Source organism: Anolis sagrei, chromosome 1 (assembly GCF_037176765.1).
Source record: "Anolis sagrei isolate rAnoSag1 chromosome 1, rAnoSag1.mat, whole genome shotgun sequence".
Lineage (NCBI taxonomy): Eukaryota > Metazoa > Chordata > Lepidosauria > Squamata > Dactyloidae > Anolis > Anolis sagrei.
In genome coordinates this window covers 67,275,673-67,298,998 of record NC_090021.1, presented here as the reverse complement: position 1 = coordinate 67,298,998, position 23,326 = coordinate 67,275,673, and the positions used below count along the sequence as shown (strand labels likewise).

The 23,326-nt window shown below is 38.4% G+C and overlaps 1 protein-coding gene across 2 annotated transcripts in view; it reads right to left on the bottom strand.

The window, feature by feature from the left end:
* PRKN (parkin RBR E3 ubiquitin protein ligase) overlaps positions 1-23,326 on the bottom strand; it is an 878,318-nt gene that overhangs the window by 407,152 nt on the left and 447,840 nt on the right. For both annotated transcript variants that reach the window (XM_060753692.2, XM_060753691.2), the window contains one exon: positions 15,229-15,344. In XM_060753692.2, coding sequence (XP_060609675.2) covers positions 15,229-15,344 — 116 coding nt within the window. The remainder of the gene's footprint in view (positions 1-15,228; positions 15,345-23,326) is intronic.

Genomic DNA, 23,326 nt, shown 5'->3' with positions numbered 1-23,326 from the left:
GCCTTTCAATACACTAATGCTATGTTTTCATGTGAGATGGAAACAGGCAGTTCCTACTAAACCTTTACACAGCAGCAGTCAACTGGCTAGAGACTATTGAGGCAGACTTTAAAAGAAAGCCATTGCTAAAGCAAAAAGTAGCACAGGATAACTGTAGCTGACTTTTAAAAAAGCAAACCTGTTGCTAGTGGCATTCTCTGAAATAATAGATTAACTCATTTTCTCTGACAATTCTAGATCTTTAGGGAAGGATAATTATGCCAACTTTACAGATTATCAGAGAAACTCGGCACCAAAACACCTATAATTGGCTAAAACTAACACAGTCAGAGAAAACAAAATAACCCAGTATTTCAGAAACCCATCACTTCAGTTTCCCCAAATACTCAAAGCCATCTCCCGAGTTTCCCCAGATGAAACTAGAGCAAACAGAACAGCAGCTGCTCAGATACAGGTCTGTCATTGGAATCAATAACAAATACCAAAGGAAAAAAAGCAAGATCAGAGACAACAGTTAACTCTTCCCTTAAAGAAAGGAAGGAAGGAAGGAAGGAAGGAAGGAAGGAAGGAAGGAAGGAAGGAAGGAAGGAAGGAAGGAGTGTTTAATTTCTTTCATCATTATCCTTCCAGGATTACAATCCACTTTTTTAGCTGTATGGTAACAGTACAATTTATAATTTTTCATTCATCGTTTTATAAACCTGGGTATATATTAAATAATTAGAGAAGCACTGACATTTAGTTACTGGCGAAAACATTTTAAGCATTTATGTTACAATAAATATTTAGTAATACAATTTTGCTGTCTGCCAGAATGCTTGGTCCACAGGATGCTTTTGTAGGTGGACCACAAAGGATGGAAGGCCTGTTGGCACTAGCATGCCCACCACATGCTTGTAAAGAGTCGTGTTGATTTTGACCCATGTTTCTACAGCCCCTTTGCTCTAAGAGGCTCATTCAAAGATGCCCATCACATGATTTGACCTTTGAGTCCTTTGTTTGGCAGCAGTATAGGAAATAGTAGGGGAGGCTTCATTGGACAGGCAAGAATCCTGCCAACAATTAAGTCATTTTGGTAGTTTGGGTCCACTGGAAGGGCCTTCAGGGACTAATGGAGCACCTTCCTGGTCTTGATTCATCATTCCTGTCCTGGTGACTAAGCATATGCAGGCCTCCCATGATGTGTTCTTTCCTTTCAGTACAGGGGGCATGGGCAATAGCCCTCACTAGTGGGTTTACTCCCAGAGAATTCTCCACACATTGGGCATTTTTTCCACATTCTGTTTTATGTAGTTTACATTTGGTCTGATTCGATCACTGACTCATCCATTTATTTCTGGTGCAACAACTCAGCCAGGAATATTAGGATTATGTGGAAAGTATTTACTTTGCAGTTCCTTAAATGTTGATATTCTTTTCTGAGTGAAGCACACTAGTGGGTGCTTCAATGAGCTAGTAGATACTCTTTCACAGAATGAGATGACCTGCTTTTGTCAGCTCATCCCCTGGGACAGGCCCCCTTCCATACCCCATGACATCAAGTAGATTGAAAGAGTGAAGCTGACAGTGTCATCTGGAAGTTTCTACCCTACACTGAACCTACAATAGGTAAGAAAGGGAGGTCCTTCAATTTAGACATCGTATTGGTCTCCTTGAGGCATGGAACATGGTGGTAGACCATTTGATTCAATTTTATATATCATAACGACACAAGGATTTATCAGCACACACTTTACAGGGGGAGATATTTGCACTTGCCTTTTTATCAAAGCCTAAAGGAATTAAGGCAGTTTCTACAGATTTTAGGTTGTGCAAAATGCCGGAACGATGGAAAAGAGATGAAGCTGTATTCCCAGTATGACGTATCTCTATTTCATGCTGGTACCCTTATTGCCTTTTTTTTATTCAGTTAGAATTGGAGAGTTATTATGCCCATTTGGTTCCATGAATTCAGAAAGTGTCATATAACTTGGGGATGTTAGTGATCATGATCAAGTGGGTACCTCTATTTGCCTAGTGACCTTGGAGCTTTTTTTGCTTTTAGGGGGCCTGGATTGTCCTTTATTCATCAGTCTGGCCTGTCCCTAACTAAATTTCAATTTTGAATACTTTCTAAGAAGACTCTAGTGCAGCTTGGCCTCTATGGTGCAAAGTCTGGTATCCACTCATTCAGGATAGTGCACTTCTATTGCTTCAGCAGCAGGAATGTCAGCATCTGGTATGTGGGTAATGGGCGGGTGATGCTCTCGGGTTTTCCAACTTCTTCCAAACCTGCTTATATAATTCAAGCACGAATGACATCTTTAAGTTGCTGGTGTGCTAGCCAGGGAAGAGAAAGCAAGAGTGCTCATATGTGAACACAGTTTTGTATTTAGTCCAAGCAAAGAGTGACAGAATCCAGCTGTGGTGAGTAGGTGGCTTTCTCTTCCTACACTGAATTCACTTTGCTGGAGCAGTGTGGCATTAAAAGGACTTCCTTCTTATCTATGATCTTCAGAGTTTTAGTTTCAGGCCTGCTCCTTATCCCCCTCTGTTGACAGTGCATTTGGAGAGCAATAATCTTGATGATGCAAAGGAGTTTGATGACCTTGCCTTTTGATTTCTGCTTCTATCTGCAAATAACATAGCTTGAGTGATGTTTCAGTGGAGGCATTTAAAATAGTACATACACTCATTGAAAGGCGAGCACTAGTTCTGTATTAACTCATTGGTCACACTCAACCTGAGTCAGGGAACTAGAGGTTGAGTGACAAGAAGTCTCTTTTTAGAGCTAAAGCAGGGTAAAAATAATTGTAATAAAAATAGTAATGATATCCTTCCCATCTTATCTATTTTATATGAAACAATCTAATTATTCATTCTCTGAGTGCCATAGGCTCTTCCCATAAACTGGTAAAGTCAATATATTGAGAATAATGAAATTCTGATAACATTTTCTTGACAGCCAGAATTCTTCTCTTAGGTTTTCTATCAAAGCAGTAATAACAACTAGTCCTTACAGACTTGTAAAAAAAAGAAAATAAAAACCATGTGAAATTATAGAAAGTACTCAAAAACTTTATAACTGGATGAAACTTGTCATTCTTGGTGCAGAAGTACTAGAAAAATAAGGGTCTTTCACAACTTGTGCATTAAGCTAAAAAGCAATTCCCTATTTTAATAAAAGAAAAAGGAATTCTCATAGGGACAATTTTCCTTCCTTTACTTCTTTATCTGACACGTTCAGGGGTATGAGATGCATTCATATCTGATCAGCAAATAACAGCCAAAAGCTCAACTTTCTAAGGAATTCTTCTTTTCAGGTAAATAAGGGCAAGCTCTACATATCTTTTATACCTGTGCATCTGTTGGGATGCTAAAAATAATAGCACCTTGAGGAATTGTACACTACCTGATTCCTAAAAGACAGCATGAGGCATTTTTTTTTTGCTTCTGCCCATATTATTTTTATGCCTCTTAACACTGCTGTGATTTCAGAGCCTGATTTATAGGAATCTGGGGATATGCCAAGCCCTTCTGATGCTTTTCTTTTGTAAAAACAACAATAACACTACACTGGAGATAGTTGACAAACAGATCTTTCCTCTAGGATTGCAGTGTACAGTATTTGTTTTAGGTTCCTGCTGTTTACTGAACCAATTAAGTCTTTCTTAAAATATCAGCACCACCACTTGAAATGCTACAAGAAAAGAAATGTATGCATGTGACAATTACCAATTCCTTGGTTTTGTTTCTTTCTTCCTTTTTCTGGTATAGCTAAGCAAAAAGTACCAAAATGCATTTTAGTTCACAGCATTGTTGCTGTGTACCTTCAAGTCATTTTTTTAATTTGTGGTGTTCCTAGGGAAAACCCATCATAGGGTTTTCTTGGCAGAATTTGTTCCAAAGGGTCTGCCCTTGGCTTCTGCTGGGAAAGTATGGCTTGCTCAAGGTGACTCAGTAAGTTTCCATGGCTGAGCTAAGATTCAAGCGCTAGTCTCCCAGTGTCCCAGTACAATGCTCAAACCATTCCACCATGCTGGCTCTACTTCATAGTGCACTAACTCAGAGTTTTAGCATAACTTAGCAACATATTTTGCCCTTGCAGTATCTCATGTCATGACAGCTACAAAATAACATTCATAAATAGAAACACAAAGCAGATAAAAGGTGTCTGTAATTGCAAAATTTTCAGTAGGCCATGGGCCTTCATACTTTATTCAAGATGGATCTTAGAAGTAATTTCTGACTTCAATAAGTTATCTGAGATGCTGACATTTACTAAAAGTTAATAGTTTACGAAATCAGTGCTACTAGTAAAGCAGTCGTGATATTTACCAATAAATCTCAAGGCTGAAAAGAAGGATCAGTAGCTAGCATTATCTAACATGACAGGTTGAAATATATCCAAATCAAACTACAACACAGATTATTCTCCGTTGTATAACTTTGAAGATCTGCAAGAGATTTTCAACAAATCACTCTATCACTTCTTATTTCCTATGGTTTACTAGAATCTTGTCCTGTTTCTCAGACTCGATAGAATTAAGAACGCTGGACTAAAACCATGATACTTTATGAAAGCTAAACAAGTTAAATTGCAGAGAGAAGTCCAGTGTGTTCCAGTAGTTTGAATCACGGCTCTCTGTCTCATGTTGGCTCTACTCTGCCAAATTATGCAGTTTGAACTGTATTATGTGGTGAGCGTAAAGCCATATAATGAAGTTTGAACTGCATTGAACTGGCAATTCAAGATCCAGTCTTAGGCTCGGAAAACTGCAGATACTGTGCATTGTCACAGTTAGCTTTCATTCTCACATGCCTCTCCAGGCTCTAAAGGGGGCCACAGCCCACAGTTTGGCTACATGAGACATTGGAAGCTTTTAAATAAACCGCATTGAGTCGCCATTTAGGCTGAGAAATTGCGGTATACAAGTACAGTAAATAAATAAATAAAATAAATAAAGCAGAGGTCTTTTTAAGCCAGAGAAAACTTTCCCTTTTTCATCTTCCTCTCTTTAGCCTAACTTTCACCAAGTTAGAATAAGATATTCTCTATAAAAGGATATTCCAAAACGCTTTTAGCTGAGATGGCAGGGAAATGAGATATTCATTGCCTTGTATTTTGAGATCTGACCCAAGGACTGAGAGATCACAGAAGGTGTTAGATTTTGCTTACATTTAACAATTTGATTGGGTTCAGTGCTGTCTTTTTTGTAATTTTTTAAAAATATATTTTTAGTGTGGAACCCATACATAAGTTTCAAATATAAGGAAGCAAGAAAATAGGCATTTGTATTTAAACACCTGTGTGAGTGTTATGGTACCGTAACAGTCCATTAATCCAGTGTTGGATACTTTCTGAAATGATGCATAATGGATGGGACAGATGGCAAAGAAATCTATCTCCATCACCATATAGCTGACGTGCATGTTTCTCAGGAACTAGAGGCAGGCGATTCATCAAAAAAGTCCCGTTTCTTACCTGCCCCCATTCCGTTTATCAGAAAATTTCCAAAATTGGGAGGGGGAAAATACCGTTTCATGATCTGTCAGCCAAAAGTTCTGTTTTCGCTCTGGGAAGATTGGCCCATTGGCAATAATGGGAAAAATGGCGAGGCTCCTCTTTCCATCATTTTATGGCTATCAAGATGGAAATAGTCACACCAGTGCAAGCCCCTCCCCCCCCCCCCCCCCCCCCAGGTTTTAGAATGTTTGGGTCATACACTGATTTTTAGGAATTTTTTAAAGTTTCTACAAATAAAATGTAGGCTCAGTTTTCTTATGTGAGGAGGAGTTTGCACAGAACACACACAGAAGCCACAAGAAAAATAAAAGAGACTCAAAGGGGTGAACTAACAAGAAGAAAGGGCTTTTTTTGGGTAATTTTAAAATTTGTGGTAAAGGAGAGGGAGGGAGGCAGCTAGGAGTACACACACACAAGCCATAAGGTAGGTCTGAGAATAGCAGAGTCTGAGAGTCAAAGAAGTGAACTAGAAGAAGAAAGGGCTTTTCATTTTTGGGGGGAGGAACTTAGGCTTCTGGTGCAGGACAAAGTACAAAAGCCAGAAGGCAGGTCTGGAAATATTCTCCCTGTGAGGACTCAAAGGAGTCAGGCTATTACTAAACCTATTCCACACTCGTGTCAACTTAAAGCGAAAAACAAAACAAAACAAAAAACAAAAACAAAAACCCAAAACAAAACAAAACAAAACAAACATGCATAAAACCCTTTTTAAATCTGACACACACACCCCAAACCCACACATGCACACCTACTGCTCCCTAGCAAAAATACTATTAAAATAAAAGAAGGACTATAAGAAAGCTATTAACTAATAAAATTTAATGCAGAAGAAAAAGGTTGGAACTCCCCAAAAGCTATGCCTAAGCACGAAGAAGCAGCCATGGAACTGAGAACACATGGAGCTAGTTAGCACTATCTCTCTCTCTCAAACACCAGCACGCCACAGAAAAATGGTGGAGGTCACCCGGGTGTACATATACCAGCTTTGCAAAAAGACACATGATCCACTTTCTTCTTCTGATTGGCTTTGGCAAGGCTAATGGTGTGTGGGGGGGGGGGGGGGAGAAAAACCCATATGCACAGCTTCTGTTCTCATGTGGCAGCTGAATATAGTCGAAGATCGGCTGCCACTTGTCCCGTTATTGACCACTCTTGTTGCCCCTCTGACCACTCTTGTTGCCCCTCCTATTTCTGGGAATCCGGCTGACGGATCGTCTGGATCCCCCAAATATGGCATAGTGTGATGTCGTACATACCCTTATCCAAGAACTAAGACACTGGAAGAGAAGGTTCTCTCTTTTATAAATTTCCCCTTCCAAAACAAAGTGAGTTTTCATTTCCATGTACACCAACTTAGCCCCATCTACACTGTACTATATAATGCAGTTTCAAACTGCATTATATGGTAGTGTAGCTGGGGAACCCATAGTCATAGGATTGGCAGCGATGTTACCAATCACTGCATTGGTGTCCACGTCCATGCTACCACTCATGGTGGCAAATTAACATCAAAAACAGGTCTATGGTTATAATTTCCTTTTCTTCTCGGGATTTTAATCTGCTTTGATAATCCGTGGTACTTCACATTAATTTTCACATAGCAAAAAAAGGATACTATGTAAAGGCACTTGGAACAAGCGTAATAAACATGGCCAAGCTAACTTTAGTTTTTGCAGTGGAATGGAGGTTATTTTCAGGGTTTTTTTTTTAAGTGGAAACATATTGGCAACTTTAAAGGCAACAAGCCTCAAAGGCTGCAGGTGACACTTTGGACCTAATGGATAGCACAAACTATTGAAGTGATTCAGCATAGTGTGCTGAGAGATGAATTGTAAAAGAGACAGATGACAGTTTTATAACTCAAATATCTGTGAAGTGATGGACATCCCCCATTCTTTTCAAAGCTGACTTATCTCTTAACTTTATCAGAAAGGCTCATTTTCTACATCACACTACTGTCAGCAGACAGTCAAGGCAGCATCAGAGGCACTAAGAAAACAGTTTAATGGACTATATCATGTTGAGCCTGAGATGGGGAGAAAATAACATCTATTTATCTTCAAAGTATATATGCTCTTCTGCAAAGTTCCTTTGCTTTCCCTCATAGAGGAACTGTCTTCTCCTAGATTTATAACTTGCTCTCTTGATCTTTTTTGAAAACATTGTTTTTATTTAACATAAGGCCTTTTAATCTTGTAAAATATAAGCCAGGTAGCACTGAGCTATGATAAATATTTATAGAGAATTCTGTGGCATGTTACCAGTTAGGAGATGCATCACCAGATCTCTTCTGTCAAGCCACTGGAAAAAGAGGGGAAACAATTTCATTGCCATCCATCCTCAATTATTTCTGGTATCCATTCAAGTCTGACATCAATATGTTACATTGGAAGCATCTCAAATATTAGAGGAAAGATGGAGAAGAGATGCATTTTGAGACTGTGAGTAAAAACAGCAATCATAGAAACACAGAACAGTAGAGTTGGAAGAGACCACATAGGCCATCTAGTCCTGCCATGGAGGAAAAGCACAATAGATGTACCCCTGACAGATGGCCATCTAGCTTCTGTTTAAAAGCTTCCAAGGAAGGAGATTTCACTACACTCCGAGGCAGAGAGTTTCGCTGCTGAACAGATCTTACAGTCAGGAAGTTCTTCCTAATGTTCTGGTGGAATCTCCTCTCCTGTAATGTGAATGCATTGCTCTGAGCCCTAGTTTTCAGGGCAGCAGAAAACAAGCCTGCTTCCTCCTCCTTTCACATATCTATTAGGGCTGGGCGGTTTCGTTTCGTTAATTCGTAATTCGTTAATAATTCGTTAATTTTTCCAATTACAAAACGATAACGAACCATTCTGGAGCAATTTTTTTAAAAAACGAATTTTTAAACACGTTTTGTAAATGCTTCATATTTCGTTATTGTATTCGTTTCGTTATTGTTCTGAGGTCGTTTCGTTATTATTTCCGCATGTCTGGGGCAAGTTTTTTGTTTAATTAGTGAAAAAAAATTATAACATCACACCAACAGTCAACAACAGAGGGAGAGGGAAGCTTCAGAAATTTTTGGAGGTTTTTTAGCGTATTTCGCGGTCGCGTCCGCCATTAACGAATCGATTCGTTATTGTTTTGGAAATCGATTTGTTAATGTTTTGTAATTTTTTTCACATTTACGAAATTTCGTAAATATCGAACTTTTTAAAAGGAAAATTTTGTAATTATTTTAAATATCGAAACAAAAAAAACCCCCAAATACAAATCGATTTTAGAAACAAATTTTTCCGTTGTTACCCAGGCCTATACATGGCTAACATGTCTCCTCTCAACCTTCTCTTCTGCAGGCTAAACATACCCACTCTTTAAGATATTCCTCATAGGGCATGGTCTTCTGTCAGAACCATGAGTCAGGAAGAGGAGGAGGAGGAGGAGGAAGGGCTGAAGGAGAGCCTGTAGCTGAAGAAGGGCCTATAGTGGAAGAACAGTTGAACCTGCTTGAAAACGATGCTACTATGCAGGAGCAGCTTTCTGAGTGGGCTAGTAAGTTAGAGCAGAATAAAGAGTTGACATACTCCACTCGGCTGCAGATGGGAGTAGACTTGATCCAGTTGTGCCGGTTAAAGAGGTTGTCTCAACAGAAGGAAGACCAGCTGTTGAGTGGTTAGACAGACAGAACAAAGGAAGGATGCTGAGAACAGAACATTGCTGGAAGCAATTTTTATATTGGATGCTGTCAGTCAATGATTTGGATTCTTGAATCTGAATCACGCTATATAGAGTTTTGGTGAGCTGTGTTTTGACCTCAGACTGAATACTTGGATGAACATTTTGCCTGCTACTGTGTTTTGACTGCCTTTCGTGTATGACCTTGGACTGCTTTTGGATGTGTTTGTGAGCTGCCTGCGTATTGAACTTAGACTGGTCTCAGTATTCCCTGTTGCTTTAAAGATTAAAGAGACTCTTTTTGTGTCTGACTGCCTATGCTGTCAAGTTACTGAATCAGCGTCCTTGACATCTCCAGACCTTTGATCATTTTAGTTGCTTTGTTCTGGACACCTCCCAGCTTGTCACTATCTCTTTTAAACTGAGGTGCCCAGAATTGGACACAGTATTCCAGTTGAGGTCTAACCAAAGCTGAATAGAGAGACACCATGACGTCCCTCAGTATAGACATTATATTCCTTTTGATGCAGCCCAAAATTCCATTGTCTTTTTTAGCTGCTGCATCTCACTGTTGTCTCATGTTCAACTTGTTGTCCATGAAGATTCCAAGCCCTTTCTCACATGAACTGTCGTTGAACCAGGGATCACTCATTCTGTATCTTTGCATTTCATTTTTTTCTGCCTAAGTGTAGCATCTTACATTTGTCCTTGTTGAGATTCATTTTGTTAATTTTGGTCCATCTCTCTAATCTGTTAAGGACATTTGTAATTCCGATCCTGTCCTCTGGAGCATTAGCTATTCTTCCTAATTTGGTGTCATCTGCAAACATGATAAGCATGCCATTTAAACCTTCATCCAAGTCATTAATAAAGATGTTGAACAGTACTGGGCCCAGGACCAAATGCTGCAACACTCCACTAGTCACTTCCTTCCAGGATGAAATCCCTTCTTGCAAATTGGTGGTAAGCACTCTTTGGGTTCAGTCGCTTAACCAATTACAGAGCCACTTAATAGTTACATTGCCTAGCCTGCATTGGACTAGTTTGTTTGCAAGAAGCGACTTTTTCAAAGGCCTTATTGAAATTAAGATATACTACATTCATAGCATTCCTTGCATCTACCAAGTTTGTAACTCTACTGAAAAAGATCAGATTAGTCTGGCATGACTTGTTTTTGAAAAATGCATGCTAACTTTAATAATCACAACATTCCTTTCTAAATTATTGCAGATTGCCTCCTTAATTATCTGCTCCAGAATCTTGCCTGGCATTGATGTCAGCCTGACTGGATGGTAATTGTGTCCTCTTTTTTGCCCTTGAAAATAAGGACAACATTTTCCCTTCTCCAGTCTGCTGGGACTTTTCCATTTCTCCAAGAATTCTCAAAGATTATTGGCAGTTATTCTGAAATTACTTCTACTAGTTCCTTCAATACTCTTGGATGAAGATCATCTGGACCAGGAGACTTGAATTTATTTAGAGTAGTCTGGTATTCCTGGATACTTCTTTACTTGTTTTGGGTTGCATTTCCCCTATTACCTCATCTGATCCATATTCCTCAGGTTGAACACCATTCTTACATTATATTTTACTTTGCCTTATTGAAGGTAAAAAAAACAAACAAAGTAGTTCTCTTAACAGATCCCTTTTTGAAAATAGCTGTAAATTAAGCAACTTACTTCATTGTATGATGGCTTTGGCAGCTGACAATGAACAACACCTGCTACTTTGGTTATCTTTCATGTCTCTTATTCTAGTGTCTTCCTCCTCCTTTGCTCTATAGTCCACACTATGCTGATTTTCTCATGATGCCATAATGCTATTTCTCAGACTTTGAGGAGTTGCAAACACAATGTGAGCAGTCACAATCAGTTGTGTTCAATGGCAGTGTGGGTTATAGCGGTTGAAAACAGTGAAGGGGAAAAGGAGGAAGACAGAGTATTAAAAATGTTGAGTAGCATCCAGTGTTAATGTTCAGGATGAGCTGAAAAGAGACAGCATTCCTCCTTCAAAGCAATTTGTTGTGCTGTATTTAATGCTGTGTTGAACACAATACTGAAAGAGAATATCCAACATCATCCTACTTTTTAAATGGCTCCCCTGAGCACTCGCACAAGGAAATGTTATACAATGATTTGTTAGCTGTGCAATTTCATTCTGCAGTCAAATCAATCACCTGCATCAGGCAGTAATCTAGGATCTTCTTCACATATCCATATCAGAAGACTTACAGCAAAGACATTATCCCCACATAGTAGTCAATCACTTAGTAAGTACAGCATATAAAAATCTTGTAGAGAGATAAAAAAGCACATGCATACACGTGATAAAATGAATCTTTTTTACACAAAGAAGTTCTCAGCTAGATTTCTGTTCATCATATGTGCCAGGAGCAATCATATGCCTATAGACCCGCACACGTGTTCCCTCTTTGGCTCCCTAGTCTTGCTCCTGGCACATAATGGTTTTCATGCCATTAAAGAACACTGTTATTAATGAATAGTTTTATACATTGTTTTAAAGTGTTCACATCTCTTTTTTAATGTGAGGGTGGCCAAGGAATGCTTTAGCTCAGAGCATATCTCAACAACTCCAAATATTTCTTGTTCTGTCTCATCTAGCTTCGGTGACACATGTCTTAATTATATACTATTTGGACCAATGTACAATGTTCTATGAGGGGCTGGCTTTGAGAAATCCTCAGAAACACGATGAAGCCAGCCAGCAGACTGGAGCTGGTTACAGGAGAATATGCAAATCCCTTGTTATGGCAGCTTCAGTGGCTGTTGATCTGCTGCTTTGGGGCACAATTCAAACTGCTGGTTATGAAGTCTAACCCAATTTGGCTCCAGGAAATTTGATGGATTATATTCCCACATATAAGCTTGTGTTTTAAGATCTTCAAGATCTTTCTCTCAGTCCTGCTACCTACTGAGACACATTTAGAGTGGGAACATGAAAGAAGATAGTGAGGGTGTGGGGTTACTAGACTTAGAGACTCTCTACCCTAGGAAATGTAGGCTGCCTCCTGTTGCCCCTCATTGTCTTTCTACTAGCAGGCAAAGACTTTTCATTCATGTTGCCCTTTGGCTATTTACTTCATTTGCTGAAGAAGTCAGCTTTAATCAGATGCTGTTCTCTTTTATTGGTATGTTTTAAATAATCTTTTTGATCTTTTATGTTCATAGGTTTTGCATTTTCAGTGTACTTTGTTTCATTGCATGCTCATTTTAGTTCCATTTTTTTGGAGAAAGGTGGTATCGGTATTTTTTTTTTAATTCTAATTCTAAGCTGCCTTAAAGGCTCTTTTTGAGGCTAAAGGACAGAATATAATGGATTTACAAGTAAATATGTCTTTACAGCTAAGCACTAGGGTGCATCTATATTATCATGACCATAATACAGATGATGGACAATGTCAGTTGAATGGCATTAGCATGGTAGGCTTTTACAGAACACTAGATTCAATCATCTGCATCACTAAATGATAAGAAATAAAAAGAAAATGATTTTTAATCAATTTGTGGATAATAATTTTAAAATATAAATATATAATATACATGGATTTGATCTACGGCTTCACCTACCCATGTAAGGAAAATATTTCCCCAGCCACTGGAAGTTTTTCTCAGCATCTCTATGTCTTCCAGTTCTATAGTATGCATCCAGACCAGGTACAGTCAAATGATAGGATTAATTTTTATCCCTGTTTTCATGTATCCACTGGGAGTCTTCGAATGTATGCCCTGTGAATGTATGCCCTGTGGAAATGCATGCAATTGTGATAATTTGCACCCCAACATAACAGACCAAGCCAGAGTGACTTGTCTTCCTGTTCAGTGTACTGTGTCCAGACATTAAGTGTTGATGGTAAATTTCAAGATCCTTCATATTTCCCTTCTTATTGCCAGTTATCTTTAAATTAGAGTGCATGACACATTGCTATACAGTGATTTGATAGGCTTCCAATATGCTACATTACTTTTCATTTGAAAAACACAGCATATCAACTATAGTATTTTGCATCAACAACATTTGCTTAATGATTTTTTTTTTACAAATAGCCAAGCAATTGTTTATACTGAACAACAATACTGTAAATATGCAAAGTAACTGAGGGGTCCTAGATTATCCAGATTTACTGTAAATGGAAATATGCTGGTACATGCAGCACACTTGTTCCTCGTTCCTATATGAGTGGATAAAGAAATCAGAAAAGGGTAGCTTAGTGTGATATATGAATCTGATATCTTAATATTCATTTACCAACCAAACTGCTAACAACATGTAGGCATTCTGGAGCGAACCAAATCTCCATAATCCACATTCCGATCTAGATTAATTGCCTGTGTGGAAGGACCTTGAATTACATGTACAATTTTGAAATGTTAAACTATAAGAAGCCACAAATCTTGACTCATTATTACAGGTTGACTCTTTCTTATCCAGAAATCCAAAATCCCAAATACTCCAAAAACAAACTTTATTATGTTAGTTGTCCATTTCTACCATTGGTGAAAGGAGGGCAGTCATACATGTAGCACCCGCTGAATTGTTTCCAAGGAGCCCTGTATCATACACCAGAGCAGGAACACCTCTGACCTTAAGCACCACACAAGCTTGGTAAAATCAGCAAACAGTTTATTGTAGAATATATGTAGGTAAAGCAGTTAAAACTAGAAAAACAGAAAAAGTCCAAAATCCAAGATAGTCCATAAGTTTCAAAGGAAATCAAGATTCATTGGTACACTGAAATCCACAAAGCAAGGCATTTAAAACCATGAAACAAAACAGCAGGAAATCCCATAGGCAAAACTTAAGTTTGGCACAAAAAAATTGGTACATGAAACTCAGAGCACTTGAAAGCAGGATTGTGATAAAATAACAGTGTTGCCTTGACTGAGGCAAGTCACTCCCATGAATCATTATAAACCTTTTCCAGAACTAAAAGGAAAGCATTCTTCTTGACTTTCCAATAGATAATGGTTTGCTATCTTTCTTTTCCTGTAAATGATGTGATTGCCTCAGATTCTGAAAACTCTGCCTCTCTTTATTAAAACTTTGCTTTCTGTCCAAAACTTTGCTTTCTGTTTCACTATCCTCTCCTTCATTAACTCCTGCACCTGGCAAATCAATCTCAGCATCATTTTCAGAAAGCTTTCCCTGAGAAAAGTGGTAAAAGGTCTTTCCCAGGAATGTGGCCTTGTGAATCTTTCTGAAACAGTTCAGCCCTCTCTTCTGATCTTAGCTCAGGCCCAAGCAGTCCCTAATTCCCCAATCCCATGATGAACATCAACATGAGAGAAGCCTCTCACAAGGATGGTAAAACATCAAAAACATCCTTGCAGATGGCCAATTCTCTCATACCAGAAGCAACTTCCAGTTTCTCAAGTTGCTCCTGACACAGAAAAAAAACCCTATGTATATACAAATACAAGTATTCCAAAATCCAGAAAATGAAATGAAGTCTGTAAACCCTCTGGTCCCAAGCATTTTGGATAAGGGAGACTCATCCTGTGTATGCAAACATAGTCTAAATGTCTCTGTGAGTATTTTTTCTCACAGCCTTGGACCTAAAAGTACTAACATATACAGAAATGCCTAAAGCAGTGGATCTCAAAGTGTGGCTCTCCAGATATTTGGGACTTCCTTTTCCAGAATTCTTAACAATGGCAATAGTGCCTGGTACTTAAGGGGAGTGAAAGAATAAAATATATGATGGACCAAATATTGAGAAACACTGGTCTTACAGCATCCTGATTGGTATTTTTAAATATGTTGGGAAATAAATTAACAAAATTTCCTAAAATCCAATACTTGTTCCTACTAGAGTAGAATCAATTGAATTACAAGTATTAATTTAGCACTGGTTCCATGGTCGGCGACAGAAGCTACAATGTTACTTCCACTATAAAAATGTAAAAAAATTCTTTTTTTAAAAAAAATCACACATCATAATATCAAAGTAATGAAAAGGGAGGATGAATGTGAGGAATAAAAACAAATGCTTGAAAAATGCAGCACTTTTGCCTAGCCAAGTATGCCTGGCATTCTTCAAACTGACTTACCTAACATCTGTACAGGTTATACATGAGATGTCCCGAGTATTTGTTGTAATGAGGTTCAGTGCCACAGATGTCTCACTGTCAGAGGTTGGGTGTGCTCCACATTTAAAGTAGAATTCCTGCAATATTGAAGAAGAGATAAAAGGAAGATTACATACCTGCACTTCATGTCCTCTCTTTATCTTAGTCTAAGTGAAGTCTGAAGCAGTAGATAAATCACTACTGCCAGCAGAAAAAGAGGATACTCATTAGGGAGGTTTTAGAAGGAATGCCTCACAGTATCTTTGTACAAGGAAGGTGCATGTGTTTTTCTTTGGACATCATTTGAGGGAAGAAAATGGAACAGTGGTTATAAATTCTGTGCAAGATTGTGTTTCTTGGATTCCAGATTGGTGATTAAAAAAAGAACAAATGCTCCATAGAAATCAAAAGGTCTGATTCTGCAAGGAGTGATGAAAAATTAGTTCCTTCCTCTCAACAGCAGATGGTATACAAAAAGCAAATTGTTTTTTCCCCATAATGGCCACTGTTCTTGCAATGATTTTATGAGGGTTTGATATAACTGAATATTATTATTGTTATGATTATGTTTATTTATACTCCACTTTTTCTCCCCACAAGGAGACTCAGATCAGCAAATATGATATATTGCTTTTGTGTCAACAATACACTAGCTAGTTCCTGAGTTATATATCTCTGGATAAAGTTTAGATATACTTATAGTAATAAAAGGAAAGAGTTTTCTTCACTCTAAGCATTCCCCGTTTCATTCACAAGTATCTGTGGTGGGTGATTCCAGGTATTAGCTGAAATAACTGTGTATACTTCTCCGCTTTGGTAGAAAGTGTGAGTCCTATTTTCTTCATAGGTAGTAAAGTATCTATTGTTTTGTAAGCCTTCAAGTCATTTCCAATTTCTGGTGACTTAAGGAAAAAGATAACCCACAGTCATTTTGGCAAGATTTGGGGTGGCATGGGGTTTGCCATTGATTAACAACCTTGTCACATGGCCACCGGAGTCATCTCACATCATCTCGCATCATCCTGGGGTGTGAGGAATCCAGTGCTGCACACGTCACATCACCTGGCTTGAGGAAAGAGTGATCCCATGGAGGAAAGTGTGGAATGTGTGGCTTCCCCCATGGATTCCATTGGCAACACGAGAAGCCTCCCATGTTGGTGTTGTAGTGGCATGTGCCAGCTCCACCCTCCTTCATCCATGGAATCCCGCCAGCATCATTTGATGGGAGCTGGTGGGCTCTGTGTGTGACCTGGGCTAAATTAGCACATGCCGCCGATTTTAGCCCTGTGTGAAGAGGTCATTTGTGTTCCATGGCTTAAGCAGTGATTCAAAACTTGGTCTCTTTGAGTCCTAGTTCAGTACTAAAATCACACCACCACATTGGCTCTTAAATAAAATATAATTCCAGTGAAATCAAGTCCCTCCACCAAAAAATAAAAACAAAAAACACCTTCGAGTTAGAATTTGGCTCCAATCACATATTGAAATAGAAGCATAAAGACACCAGTGTGCAAATACAAACTTAGTTTCATCAAAACGCCAAGAAAAAAGATATTTGTATGGCAATTGTGTAATTACTGTGGTGCTGGAGGCGGGCACCCCTCCCAGTTACAGGAATATACTGAAAGTATGACAAAAAGAATGGCAACAGACTGAAAGTAGCCCAGTTAAACAAGTAAAAACACTCGAGACCGTCTGTGCAAAACTTTGAAGTACAAAATGGTTCATTGTGCTGTAAACCCAAAAGATTTGTTTACCTCTATGGATATGACAAATAGTGAATACAGCACATAAACATCCCAGCAACAGAGAATAAAGAGTACATATAAAACACAGTGCGCTGTGTGCATTGCATTTAATAAGGAATATAATTTCCTGGATGAAAAATTATGAAACCTGGTAGGTATATTACAGTAGCCATGTTGCTTGTCATGAGAAGGAATGGAGCTGTAAATTAAGACTACAGCTATAAAGCTAAATTAAATAAAACCAAACTGTACTCCTATTCACTTATGTAAATTTAAGTAAAATTAAATAAAAGAAGAACACACTCCATTAATTCAACCAGATATGTTTAAAACGTCCTAGATTTTTCAACAAGAACAACAACTTTCAAGCAAATTTCATGCCAATTAGCATGCTCAGGGTCACATAAATGAAATTTTCTTGAACTTTTCCACTCTGGACCCCTTTTGGCTCGAGAAATTTTTATGTGACTCTGAATATATTGGTATATAAAATAGGTATAAAAATCAAACATTTACTGTTTACAAATCAGCATTTCTAAGATTTGCTAAACAGGCTGATTTTCCTTTTTATGAAGTACAGCTGAAGCATCTTTTGCAGAATCCAGTTTAAAAGACTGCACAACTGATTTGTGTAAATGCCTACAACAGCCACTAGGTGATGTTCAGAATTTTTTTACTTTTGCCAATTTTTTCAGGCCCACAATATTTAGCCAAGGTGACCCCATTTGGGGTCAGGACCCACATTTTAAGAAGCAGTGATGTCGATCCTAATGGCTACAGAAACTGTTATGTTTGCCATGTTACCACCACATATGAGATCTGATATGTGCCCCATTTGGGAAGGGGGACTAAAATTTAAACTTGCCAATGTGATACTTAGCCAGTATAATGGTAGCAATTAAACCCCTTTTTGACAATTATTCAAATCCATCTTGGAAGGTTGCAATATGTCACTTACTGCAGGAAGTTGTTTAAGGTGTTAATAGCAGTATACTGATTTTTTACATTGCATTGTTGCGTCAAATCATCATGGTTTCAAAGGAAGGCAATACTCAAGGTTTAGATTGTCTTTCTTTCTTTCGGAGGTTTAAGCATGCATTTGCTAAGTATGCAAAGATGAGAATTCATTGAGGAAAATAGGGTGAAAATGAACCCACATATATCTTATTTCTTTTCTTCCATCTGAATATTTTTTTTATAATCCAGATATGCCTATAGGAAATATATCAACCAATATCCAAAGAAATAAGGCAGGGTTCAAGAACTAAAGGAACACATGGAGTGTGTTTTGCCTGACAATTATGAACTGATCCAAAGGGTGGTTTTCATCCCTCAAAGTTATAGATATAGCTGAATACTTGGCAGTTTGCCTAAAAATGTGCATTTGTTGAAAAACAAAATCTAAAATAATGGTAATTTTATTCAGGTTTTCAAAATTGCAAATTAGTGATTTTAAAGGGGACAAAATAAACTTGTGAATATAGATACAAGAAAGTTGCATAGGCTAGATATAGCCTAATCCACTCAGCCCTAACCTCATTTTTTTAAATGTATGTTCCACATTGTAGTTTTAAATTGAAGAATATACATTGTTACCATTCCTTCGTGTTACTTTTCATCAGTATAGCACAGCAATGTACAAATGCATCTGCTCAAGCAGAACTGGACTTATTCTTTAAAATCCTGTCCTGAAAGAGGCACAAGAGCTTTCATTAACTGAAAGTTAGTGAAGGATTAGATACCAAAATAATCCTGTTGCTTCTGAAGGGAATTGTCAACACAGGACTCTTAAATCTTATAGCCTTCCTGATTTCTTACAGATTCTCCAGACTAATGGGCTGACATTTGATCTGATACTCAATCAGGCCAGAGGCTATTTAGTGTAAGGTACAGAATTCTGCTAAGAACTAAGAATTTCTCAAATATGCTCGTAACAACTAATAGGTAGTGAAATATTTGCATACAGAATAGGATAAACACAGAAGCCTACAAGCACCTGCAACTGTCAAATGTAGTAGTTTCACCGAATCAGTAGAGTCTATTTAAGCATTTATTTGCCATTCTGATCAGATGACCAATTGTATTTTGCTCTGGGAATGGGATTAAAAAATAACATTTATACAATGTGCTATGTTGTTTGTTGTTTATTTGTTTAGTCGCTTCCGACTCCTCATGATCTCATGAACCAGCCCATGCCAGATTTCCCTGTCAGCCATGGCCACAGAATAGGATAAACACAGAAGCCTACAAGCACCTGCTACTGTCAAATGTAGTAGTTTCATCAAATCAGTAGAGTCTATTTAAGCATGTATTTACCATTCTGATCAGATGATCAATTGTATTTTGCTCTGGGAATGGGATTAAAAAATAACTTTTATACAATGAGCTATGTTGTTTGTTGTTTATTCGTTTAGTCGCTTCCGACTCTTCAAGACTTCATCGACCAGCCCATGCCAGATTTCCCTGCCGGCTATGGCCACCCCCAGCTCCTTCAAGGTCAAACCAGTCACTTCAAGGATACCATCAATCCATCTTGTCCTTAGTTGGCCCCTCTTCCTTTTTCCTTCCATTTTCCCCTGCATCATTATTTTTTCCAGGTTTTCCTGTGTTATTATGTGGCCAAAGTACTTCATCTTTGCCTCTAATATCCTTCCCTCCAGTGAACAGCCGGGCATTATTTCCTGGAGTATGGACTGGTTTGATTTTCTTGCGGTCCAAGGCACTCTCAGAATTTTCCTCCAACACCACAGTTCAAAAGCATCTATCTTCCTTCGCTCGGCCTTCCTTATGGTTTAGCTCTCACATCCACAGGTTTCTACAGGGAATACCATTGCTTTAACTATGCAGATCTTCATTGCCAGTGTGATGTCTCTACTCTTCACTGTTTTATCGAGATTGGTCATTGCTGTCATCCCAAGAAGTAAACATCTTCTGGTTTCCTGGCTGCAGTCTGCATCTGCAGCAATCTTTGCAGCTAGAAATACCTAGTCTGTCACTGCCTCTGTGTTTTCTCCCTCTATTTGCCAGTTATCAATCAGTCTGGTTGCCATAATCTTGGGGGTGTGTTTTTTTTGAGGATATATAGCACATATATACAATGTACTACATATCCTCAAAATCCACATTCAGCTCTAAAGATACAGAAATTCTTGGTGGTATGTTGTAAAATAGAGCCAGTGTAGCATAGTGCTTAACTATTGGACTAAGACTCTGGAGATCAGGGTTTGAATCTTTGTTTGTCCATCAAAAACTGCTGGGTGACCCAGGAGAAGTCACGTAGCCCTAGCCCCAGAAAACTCTTTGATTTGGTCATTTTAGAAACAACCTGAAGGCACATGATAATGGCAACCACTACACACGTGAAAGGGATCTAGGAGTTCTAGTAGATCAGAAATTGAACATGAGTCAACAGTGTGATATAACAATTAAAAAGCCAATGTGATTCTAGGCTGCATCCATAGGAGTGTAATGTCTAGATCAGGCATAGGCAAACAGTAGGCTGTTAGGAATTGTTTTAAGTCCAAAACACCTGGAAGGCCAAAGTTGGCCTATGCCTGTTCTAGATAAAATGAAGTCATAGTCTATTCTGCTTTGATCATACCTTATGTGGAATACATTTATGAGCAGGTTGTGCAAGTATCCATAGAAAAACACAGCTTAAGATAGAGTGGGTGAATAACCATATTAATGGTGGAGGAAGTTATTGGAATGTAGTACTATGCTTAATCATTCATATGTTAGCCAACTACCATGGCCTTAAGTAAGTTTTATTTAAATATTTTCTATTTGCCACACTTCCATTGATTCAATGAACTACTTGAGTTGGGACCAACAGTTGGATGTAAGTTTTTGTAAATAATGGGGGTGGGTTTGTCATCAAAATATACTGGGTTTCATTTTAGAAGACTTTTCGCCTTATCACACGAGGCGGAAGAAGAGTCCTACGATGCTGCTGGCCCAGTTCAGCCATGGAGCTCCATGTTGCCCATCATACAACATAGGGCAACATATAAGCCACCTTGTGTCCTATTAGGACAATGGGGCTTTGGCAGAGCGCTAACGTTTTCCCACGTGGTATAGGAAAGCATCAGATGGTGGCTGGGAAACCAGGATTGCCCTGCTGCTCCCCAATTCGCCACAGAAGCTGGCGAATCATGATGAGGTCCAAGAAGAAAACATTTTATATACTTTAACATTTAGTCATCTATCATGATTTTAGTTTTCATAATAATGTCATCCACAGTTCCTTAAACATAATTTAGATTAAAATACATATTTGCAAACAGTGGAGAAGACACACTGTCACTTCACAGATGCACCGAGTCATCGCTATTTTTTATTTGATATAAAAGGGTGTTTGTTTATAAGAGGCTGGTTGCAGAGAAAAGAGTAAACCCCAGTGAAGGAAGAAATATCATGTAATAAGAAAATACTTTTCTATTGCATGAACTTTTCTATTTTATGAAACTGCAGCTAGATGTGTTCTTATCTCCAGAGACCAGATGCTACAACTTCTATCTTCTGCAATTAATCTGCATTTTATGCAACAATATTGCTAATTATTTTGAATTCTAAATGCATGTGATCTCTGCTTGGAATACTGTGCAAATTATTAACTGAAAGGCACTTATTAGTTTCTGTAAAGCAGCCAAGTGATGTGTATATTCTGTGTATAATCCTTCAGCTTTTTTGTTTGGTTGCTTTTTTTTTAAAAAAAAGGACAAAGTTGCTATAAATGCCTGGATACCACAGACAGCAGTGACATTTTCCTAGTAAATTAATTCCAGATAATAATTGTTTGCTGATTAAAATCCTGCCTTTATACCTCAAAAAGTTGTTTTCTCTATCTAACTGCCAGCCTTTTGGTATCTGTGGGGAAAGTCAGCCTTGGGCATAACTGCAGAAAGTATGTTTTCTGTGTGGCATTTGGCAAAACATCCTAAAGATTTCACAACGTAATTCTCCCCCATACATACCACAATTAACAGCTGGGCATTTTATCTCCTCCCCTGTCCCAAGTTGAGAAATGGGTGTGTTTTCTGACAAGGAAAGGAGGATTATGAGATAAAAACATGTCGAGGGTGGATCTGTGCCACTTGTAAAAGGGGTATTTTCATAAGTGGTGAAGAATAAAATTAGCATATGCTTAAAGACCTATAGGTCTGAGGGGAACCTTGATGACAAACTAATTTCATTTGCTTCAGCTTCTATCTCACTTAAGGATTAAACGTCTATAGTTTCTCTTATTATGATGTGCTCTTCCAATTCCCTCAATTTTATCTTCTAAACATTCTTGTAAGGTAGGTAGAAGCTTTTAGATACTGCTCAACACTTACAATGTGAGAATACTCAAATGAATATGCCATTGAAAGAACTCAGAACTTCTAATACTTGAAAGCACATGCTCTACCCTAAGGTGCAGCCAATGCACCCCATAAATTTTTGATGCATTATTGCATTACCTTTCAGGCCTCAAAATAGCATCTCTTGACTAGATCTGATTTTACCCACAGCCACGAACATGTCTCCAGCAAATTTTATAATTCTTCCAGGAAGGTGAAGTATGGTGAAATAACTGCAAACAGAACTATATCTTTCCTTTCTGGGCCATCTCATCCAGGGGTACCTTTTAAAATGGTTCATCAATGCATCCCCTAGCTCCCCTTCTCCCACACAAAGGTCAAAGTTGTTATATTAACTGAGACCAAGTGTACTGGATCTGGACAGCCTTGATGAAGCATTGGCAAAGGAGACTGAGTCCAAAGAGCTTTTCATCATGAATTGCAGGTCTTTCTTCTTCTTAGCCAGAGGCATTCTGAAAAGGGCAGTGGGTTCAGTCAGTCAATGCACAGACAGAAAACAGATATTGGAGAGAGAGACTCACATTCCTCTTATGTTTTTATATCTCTTTGTCTGTGGCCACATTGCATTTTTGTAGGAGCGTGCTTTAGAAGCCTTTCTACTGAGAAATCGAAAAGCTTATCCCAATACATGCTTGCTTGCAAAGGCGCACCATTGAGAGATCTAACATATCAGCAGCAGGCTGAACATATCTTGTTACATAATATTTAAGTCCAGCTAAGTTATTATCATCACTGGAATTCTGTTGAATTTCCAAGTTTGCTATCCATTTGTACACACCCTACCTGCCAATTTGCACTACAAAGATTACGTGAATTACAAAATCTGTATAATGAGGACTTTTTATGCAGTGGACAAAAAACAAAGAATTATGGTTTGTCAATGCTCAGCTATTCCTGTGAGAAAGGAATTTAAAACCTGAAAACAGAGGTGAGGGCATGGGAAGCAAACTGGTTTACTTCTTGCTGGTG